Below are 9,025 nucleotides of genomic sequence, written 5' to 3'. Positions count from 1 at the left end.
AAAGTATTAGCGTTTTTCCAAGCAATGTCCTAAGTTAAAAATGACAAGCATACGAAAAGTGACAAACATTAAAGTAGCAGTTGAAATATTTGTTTACAGAAAAAATACTAAAGCTTAATTTTAAAAATGAAAGTTGTGAAAGGAACTTTAAAGCTGAAAATATTAATAAAATCCACATCACCATATGGCCAAAATTATCCTAAAAGTAGAAACAACCAAAGTAGAAAATAAACTTTTTATATTACAATGGGAGGTAGATTTAAAGGATATAATTACTTTCCTACAATATTAGATAAATCAAAGATTAAATTTTTTTGTCAAAAAGAATATATTTAATGCATGAACTGAATAATATATTTGTGAAAATAAAAGAGTTAATAATTGTGTACTAACAGTATGAACTTAAAAATAACTATTAAAAGTGAATACGCTTATTATATATTTAATAATGAAACCATATCTAATAACTTATCTTAAAAGTATTTATAATTTATTACAGTATGTGACAGAATAAAAAATTGAGGTGCTGTAAGCATAAATTGAGGCTGAAAATAAGGATAAAGTATAACAATCCAAAATTGGAAACATGGCATATAACGCTGTTTAGGGTTTAAAAATAAAAATTAGTTAACTTTATCCTCAACTCTGGTAACATGATTAATTCTCCAACATAAATTATGAGTGCACAAATACTGCTTCTTGTAACTTCTTTGTCCCTTTCCCATTTTTTTATTCATTTTCTAACTATTTTCCCATTATAACAACGAGTTTTCTTTATAAAAAGGGAAATTGTTAACCATGGTTAATGGATGCATCCTTAGGAAAGAGGTAACGTGTAACCATGGTTAAGGCACTGGGCACTGTTGCCAATAATGAATCCCTGAGATGGTGGGGTTCTTCTTCTATCTATAAAGCAAAGAGAGAAGAAATTACGGATTTTCCATCATTCCAGAACCGTAATCTTCAAACCCCACTTCGTAAGTCTCATCGAAATGCGTTCTTTTTCTTCTGGGTTTTCAATTTTCTTCTCTGGGTCTTTTAGGAATTATGCGTTTCTGCTCGAAATCGCTAGATCGTGTGTTGGGTATGGGGTAGTTTTCTGGGGACATGTGAAGTTCTTAATTTTATTTTCCTTTTACCTTTTAATGAAAAGTTTATCTTGATTTTGATACAAAATATTTCTCCCTGATCAAAATATTTCTGGTTTGTCTTAGATCTCGTTGATGATGAAGACGCCAATAGAATGCTTGTTATTTAATTTCGTATCCTCAATTTTCAATCTGGAAATTTTGCAACGTATTACATCCTACTCGGGATTTTAATTTTTTGTTCATATTTTTGTAAGTTTTTTCTTTAAATTCAGGATTGTGAGGGTGCTGGATTTAACCCACTTTTTCTGTGTAGCTTGACTTTTCCTTGAGAAAAGAGACAATTATCTGTGTGTTGTGTGTTTCTTTCAATTTATTTTGTCATTCACTTTCATATGCATATTTTAATTCTAGATGAATAACTTGCGAAGTCAAATATTATAGCTAGGATTTAAGCCTAGCATTTTATTTGTTTCCATCTGTTTTTGGCCGTTCACTATCTTATTGATGAACCTCTCTTAATTTTGTTTGAGTATTTAATGTTCTAATCTTTCTTTTATTGGCTTTACAGGCCAGATATTAAGAAGAAACCAAAAGAGTTTCCATACTTGGTGTTTCTTCCTCCTTTTTGGTTCCTCATTTCCATGTTTTTGGATTCTTCCTGATCCAAACGAATCCATTGTGTCTTCTTAGCTCAGTTTTGAGCTTCAACAGTTGCAACTTTGAACACAATTTTATCTGTAACTTGGTATCCTTAAAGGACTCTCAGAGCATTGATCAAAATGGGCCTCTCAAGTCTCCCAGCACCATCTGAAGGAGTATTATGTGTCCTTCTGGTGAACACTGTATTGTCAATTTCCATATTCAAGGGCATTGTTAGGACAATCCTACACATTGTTGGAATCCATCTTTCTTCATCGACCACTTCACCCTCTTCACCAGATCCCTACCAAGCGCCACCTGAGTCATTTGAATTCCATCTAAGTCCCTCTGAGAGTTACATTGAAGAGTTCAGAAGCCGGACACCAACACTCAGGTTTGACAGTGTGTGTTGCTGCAAACGACCTGAACATGACTGTTCTGTATGTCTCACTCAGTTCGAACCGGAATCTGAGATTAACCGTTTATCGTGCGGCCATCTCTTCCACAAAGCTTGCTTGGAGAAGTGGCTGGACTACTGGAACATTACATGCCCACTTTGCAGGACTCCCTTGATGCCTGAAGATGACACACCTTGCTTTCAGTAAGCAAAATGAGTGAGCATGCCAATAAGAGAGTTCCATGTACAGTGTAGTGTAAATATTCTTGAGGGTTTTGATGTTCACGCATCTGAGTTCAGCCACCTTTTTAAGCTTTAACCTTTTGCCTTTTATGGTCTAGAGTTTGTGGAGGGTTTTGTTTTCCCTTTTTCTGTCTGTGCTCTTTAGCACAAATGAGGGGTATACTTTTTGCTTGCATATTATGTTTGTTCATAATGCCCGCCTTGTTTGGACCTCTGAGCCTTAATTCTATGTTGGGCATTTTGATCCTAATTTGGAAGCATGGATTGTAGAATCCATTTGTTTTGCCTTTCCAACTCTCATCACCACCATGTATATATAGTGCAGTGTGTAAATAGCTGTGGTTGGCAATAAGATTCAGGTATCACTAAACAATACAAAGCCACTAATCGTTTTGGTTCTGCTATATACTGAGGATATCTTGTTTAGTTCATTTTTTACATTATTAAAATGGGGTGTTCTTTTTATTCTTTTGCTTCTTTTTTATGTCAATAATGCTTCTTTTGAAAATTTGATTTTCAATACAACAAAGTATGACGTTGGATCTAGGTAACTAGCCCTACCAAATAGCTTCGGTTGATGTTGATTCTGTCAAAATCTTATGCAAGTAGCGACCACTCAGCCGAATGACAGATTAGCACAATCATGGAAACAAACTGATATTATATTCCCTGACTCTGTAGCAGGCCTCTAAATAAGTGCGAAAACTTTAGCATATTACTTTCTTTTGGCTTGAAAAATATAAAAATCATGGTAGTGTTTGTTATAGCTGGTAAAAGTGGTGTATAATTTTTTTGTAAGTTTTTAATTTTTTAAATACGCTTTCCGTAGAAACGTACACAAACATAGTATGCTTCATTGACCTTCACAGTATTTATTTTGAAAGTCATACCATGAATTTTGATTTAGTTAGCAGTAAAATGGTTGTGAGAAGGTGTGGATTAGCAAGAGAGGCAAAAGGGGTGTGAATGATGGGAAGAAAAGGGAAAGATGCATTGAGTTGGAGCATGATTGAATATTATGTTGTTAGTGGAAAGATGCCACATTTGTGGTGGTTGTAGCCACACAACAAAACCCAACAATTAACAATTCAACCAACTTCTTGACACCGACACTCATCACAGACAAACACAATACTTGTTTTCTGCTGATTAGCCACCTAATTTACCCATTATTACTGTCATCATCCTCTCTTTTTCTTTTTTGACTCAAATCTCTTCTCATAATTTGCCACTGTTGAACACGGGGATGAGTAAAGTACTTCACTCTTGCTCCACACAAATTGTTTATTCATCACAATCTGTTCTAATCAACACACACGGTCACGCAATCTCTATACTTTTTTATACTTTTTTTACCGTCCGGTCCGGTCCTCTCGACTCATAAACCGAGCGGTTGGCATAATGCCGTCCATCCAGGTCACCATCATGACCGAGCGTCCAAGCTAACGCTGTCCAAACATACATAGACCGAGCGGTCCTCTAAGGTCGTCCATCCAGATCGGCCATTAAGACCGAGAGTCCAAGCTAACGCTGTCCGATCACACATAGACCGAGCGGTCCTCCAAGGTCGCCCATCCAGGTCGACCATCAAGATCGAGCGTCCAATGTGACCGATCAGCAGAACCGAGTGGCCGCCCACCCAGGTTGACATCCCTGGCCGACCACCCCTTCTGACCGGCCGTCCCGGCCGACCCTCACTAGGTCGATTACACGATTAAACACTAATGACTCATTAAAGCCCTCAATGAAGATTAAGATATGATTGGGCCATTATTAGGCCCACGAAAGGTAAAAGTCCATTACAATCAGTATAAATAAAGGTTCCAGGTATGATTTCTGGACAGATGGCTTATGATACAATATATACATGCATTATAGATCACTTTGTCATATTACTGACTTGAGCGTCGGAGTGCCTTTGATAGGTACCCGACCGCCCGACTTAGAGAATGAGGAGAGGGAACGAATACTACATCCAGGACTTGAAGACGAGAGAGCCCCTTCGGCCTTTCCCAGTGCGTCCAACCACCGTCCAGTTTTCGCCAGCTTCTAGTGCCATCCTTCTAGTACCAGAGCCGCTCGATCTACCTCAGTTCGTGGGATTCAGCAACTTTCGCCCGGTCGTTGACAAACTCTTGAGTGTTTTAACAGGGTCATACCAGATCTGACCGAAACATTTTGGCGCCCACCGCGGGGCCGAGCGAGTATTCCCCATTGTAACCACAAGGAACCAATGAGGGGCACCTTAAAAAAACGTCAACTTCCACCGTTCAGCCCTTTGCACTCGGCTTCATCAACCCAACAACTCAGTCTCCCCCGTTGAGCCGCATACCCTCAGCCGTTCGGTCAAGACCATTCGACCTGGCGGCCTCGTTTCCCCAACCATTCGGCTCCCCCGCCTAGCTCGTCCAGCCATTAGGCCTAAGCTTTTATGAGTTTCCATTCAGATTCGTTCGCTCGACCATTGAGCCTGGAGTTATGGCCATTCGGCCTCAGCTTCCAGCATTCGACATCTATCGTTCAGCCAGTTGGCCTGAACCACCGGGCATACCGCCTCAGTTCTCGGTCGTTTGGCCTCAGCTCCGACTATTCAACATCATGCCCCTTGATGGTACTTCACCAAGTGTGGCATCAACTGTTCGGCATCCACCCTTCGGGCATCAGACGTTCGATCTTAACAGGGACTCCTAAGGCCTAAGCCGTTCGGCCTCGGCGTGGAGACCTTAATGCCTCAGCCGTTCGGCCAAGGCGATTCGGCTTCGCGTCTCGCTTCTTTAACCATTCGGTGACTAGAGGCCCCACACATTCAGCCTATAAGGGCCTTACTCGTCCGACCTCCTCGGCTCCCGATGACGCGTTCTATTAGCCAAATAGGTGCTCAACTATTCGGCCGTTCGATTTTCAAGGTAAGTCTTAGACCTCAAACCGTTCGGCCATAAGGCCTGAGCTACTTAGCCAAATATGGCATCCAACATTCAGCCCTTCATCGCCGAGCTTTTGGCCCTTCGACCTCGACCTCTCGACCGGTCAGCCTTAACCTATCGGTAGATCGGCCTTATGATTGCCTCAAGTACTCTCAAATATAGCCTTACAGGTACTCTTCCGACCGTTCGACCTCTAACGCCCGGCCTCGTCAACACATCGGTCTCGACCGTTTTGACGATTGGCCTCGTTCGCATGGCCATTCAGTCTTCACAATTGGATCGCTCGGCCTAGTACATTCGGCCATTAGGCCCAAGCTTGTGATTGGCCATCCGGATTCAGCCGCTCGACCATACCTTGGTCTTAGGTAATTCCATAATCTAGCCTTGCAGGCACCTAGCCAAATTTGGCATCGAATTTTCAGGCTTCGCAGATATTCAGCCAACAATTTGGCCTCCAAAGGCTTCAACTTGTCAGCTAATTCTTAAGTCGGGACTCGGCCTCTAGAGGCATCAGCCGTTCAGCCATACTAATCAGGTACGTCCTTAAACTCGGCAACCAGGTACATGGGGAAAATTGGCATTGACGTCAGATTGTTTGGCCGAACGGTCTCTAGTACAATCGTCAACCCGACAAAACTGTCTTAACAACTCGGTCTCGTACCGCAACCGTTCGATCTACTTCGCTTGATCGTGAGGTCTCAGCTATTAAGGTTGGCCTCTTGTATTCATCCGTTCGGCCGTGCCCTTTAATGGTCTCGGCCATTTGGTATTAGCTTTCGACCGTCCGACCTTTAGGTGCCTCCACGGCCAAAGATCGGCCTCCACATGCCCGCACTTCTCTACCACCCGTGGCATCCTCCGCTCGGTCGTCCATAGGTCGGCCTCGAGCTCTTAGCCAAAATTTGGATTTACTATCCAGCCGTTCGACCTTCAAGGTAAGTTTTCTACCTCAACCATTTGGCCATTAGCCAAGTTTGGCATCCATCCTTCGGCCTCCACAGGTCTAACGCATTCGGCCTCCAAAGGCCTCACCCGTCCGGGTTTCTCAGCCTCCGAAGGTCTCAAACGTTCGGCCTCGGCTCGTCCTCAGCTTCTCGGCTTAACGAGATCTACTGTTTGGCCCCCGACCGTCTAGTCACCCAACATTCAGTCCTTAGGCATCAGGTTCTTGGCCAGTCGGCATCGACTTCTAGGCCATCTAGGCCTCCACTATTCAGACTTCACATGTTTCCAATTCTCGGCTACCTATCGCATCCTCCGTTCGGCCGTATGATGGACCCAAGTAGTTAGCCTACCGGTCAGCCTCAACCATACTAAGATGAGTCTCCGTCGGGATGTACCAAAGCCCAAGCTGATGAACGGAGAGTTCTTTCCGAAGAACCACTGTCAGTTTGGCCCGAGCGGTGAACGGGGAGTTCTTTTCGAAGAACCACTGCCGTCCGGCGTGACCACAAGCCTAAGTTGATCAATAGAGTTTCACCCCTGTCAGCTTGGCCGGGCTGTGAACGACGAGTTCTTTACTGAACCACTGCTGCCCGACTCCAGACAAATCCCAAGTTAATGAACGGAGTATCACTCCTGTCAACTTGGCCGGGCAGTGAACGACAAGTTCTTTACTGAATCACTGCTGCCCGACTCCAGACAAAGCCCAAGTTGATGAACGGAGTATCACTCCTGTCAGCTTGGTCGGGCAGTGAACGACAAGTTCTTTACTAAACCACGACTGCCCGACGCCAGACAGCCTCACGGTGGCCTTCAAAGGCCTAAACCTCTCGGCCTCTTAGGGCCTCAAACCGTTCGGCCTCTGCGGCCTCAGCGTTGCCTCCAAGTCATCGAACCGTTCGGCCTCCAGAGGCCTCAATCGTTCAGGCTCAAACGAGACTCCAATAGCCTTAACCGTTTGGTCTCAACATGTCTTCCAAAGGCCTCGTCATCTCGGCCTCCCATGTATTTCAATTTCTTAAGGCATAGACTTTTGCTGTTTAAATTCTTATATCACTATAACGTTTTATCATATGCATTTAGCCATTCAGCCTTTCATGCATTCGATTCGGCCGTTCGACCTTACATGCAGTCGTCCGTTCGGCCTCCCATTCTTTTGGCCATTCGGCCTTCCATGCATTCGTTTTGGTCGTTCGGCCTCGCAGGTATTCGGTCGCTCGGCCTCTACTGTTCGGCCTTCTGTGGCCTCAAGCATTCAGGTATTCTGCCATTCAGTATTATAAGAACTCGGTCGTTCGACCTCACAGGTGTTCGGCCATCCAGCCTCACATGTACTCGGCTAATCCGACCTCACAGGTGCTCGGTCATTCGGCCTGCCAAGAACTCGGCTGTTCAACCTCACAGGTACTCGGCCATCAGGCCTCTATCGTCGTCCTTCATGGCGTCAAGTGTTCAGGCATTCAGCCATTCGGCCAAACAAATTTCGTCTACTGGGAGATTCTTCAGGAACTCCTGGGTCACGGACGGTCATTAACGTCTACTAGGATGTTCTTCAGGAACTCCTGGGCCATGGACGGTCATCTTCGTCTACTAGGATGTTGTTTAGGAACTCCTAGGCCACGGACAGTCATCTTCGTCTACTGGGAGATTCTCCAGGAACTCCTGGGCCACGGACGACCAATCTCGTCTACTGGAAGATGCTCCAAGAACTCCTAGGGCATAGACGATCATTAACATCTACTAGGATGTTGTTCAGGAACTCCTGGGCCATGGACGGTCATCTTCGTCTACTGGGAGATTCTCCAGGAACTCTTGGGCCACGGATGACCAATCTCGTCTACTGGGAGATCCTCCAAGAACTCCTGGGGCACAGACGATCATTAACGTCTACTGGGAAGTTCTCCTGGGTCGCGGACGGTTATTCTCAGAAGTGCTCTCTAGGAACAGTCATTCTCATCCAAGCATCTTCAACCGACCGGTCTACCTTACATGGTATAACCATCTATTTTCTTTAAACTTCAAATTCGATTATATTTCCTCCTTAATACAGGTAACTCGCAATGATTGCAAGACTGCATAAGGCAAAAACGAGCTCTCCTCAATCACCACTACAACAAACACAACATCCCTCAAACTTATAAGTCCTATAGTTAATCAACGCTAAAGCCGAATGATTACACTCGGACTCGGGGCATGATGTATCGTATAAAATATTGACCGATCGGTCAATATGATATTTGAAGATATTTGATCATCAAATATTTGAAGATATTTGGTCAAAGATATTTGATGGACCAAATCCCATATATTTGGTTTAAGATAAAGTCATAACCAACCATATTTTCAGGTAAGGTTGTTTTTGAGACGCTTATAAATAGATGGTAGGGCAAAAGCCTCACCCGTTCCGCCGATGAAGGCCTCACCCGTTCCGCCTCCAAAGGCCCGGGCTTCCGGCCTTACCTTAGGCCTCGACTTCAAGGTCGTCCATGACCTCACTCGTCCGGCCTTACCATGAGCCTCGTCTTCAGGTCGTCCTTGGCCTTATTGAAACTTAGCCAAATTTGGCATCACAAATCCGGTCGCCCAGCCTCGAACGGTCAGCCATTCCAGACCTACAAAGGCTCCTAACAGAGGCGACTTAGAAGCAACGTCCTAACCAGAGAACCCGTCTTTCCGGGAAGGCCATGGACAACGCATAATAAAATTATGCTCGGGCTTGGGGGGCTTATGTACCGTCCGGTCCTCCCGACTCATAAATCGAGTGGTTGCCCCAATGCCACCCCAATGCC

At 44.3% G+C, this 9,025-nt stretch overlaps 1 protein-coding gene across 1 annotated transcript; it reads left to right on the top strand.

The window, feature by feature from the left end:
• The first annotated feature begins 828 nt into the window (after positions 1-828).
• On the top strand, positions 829-2,801 carry XERICO (RING/U-box superfamily protein). The gene is made up of 2 exons (XM_047317556.2): positions 829-977; positions 1,660-2,801. Exon 2 carries the CDS (start codon positions 1,871-1,873, stop codon positions 2,333-2,335), a length of 465 nt encoding a protein of 154 aa, XP_047173512.1. The 5' UTR covers positions 829-977; positions 1,660-1,870; the 3' UTR covers positions 2,336-2,801.
• Positions 2,802-9,025: the final 6,224 nt, after the last annotated feature.

The sequence above is a fragment of the Vigna umbellata genome, chromosome 1, assembly GCF_029865625.1.
Source record: "Vigna umbellata cultivar VRB3 chromosome 1, Vumbellata_1.0, whole genome shotgun sequence".
In the NCBI taxonomy this organism is placed as follows: Eukaryota; Viridiplantae; Streptophyta; class Magnoliopsida; order Fabales; family Fabaceae; genus Vigna; species Vigna umbellata.
This window is presented reverse-complemented; position numbering and strand designations above follow the sequence as displayed.

Excerpts from the sequence above, each read along its gene's own strand:
- XERICO (XM_047317556.2), top strand. The coding sequence starts at position 1,871 with ATGGGCCTCTCAAGTCTCCCAGCACCATCTGAAGGAGTATTATGTGTC.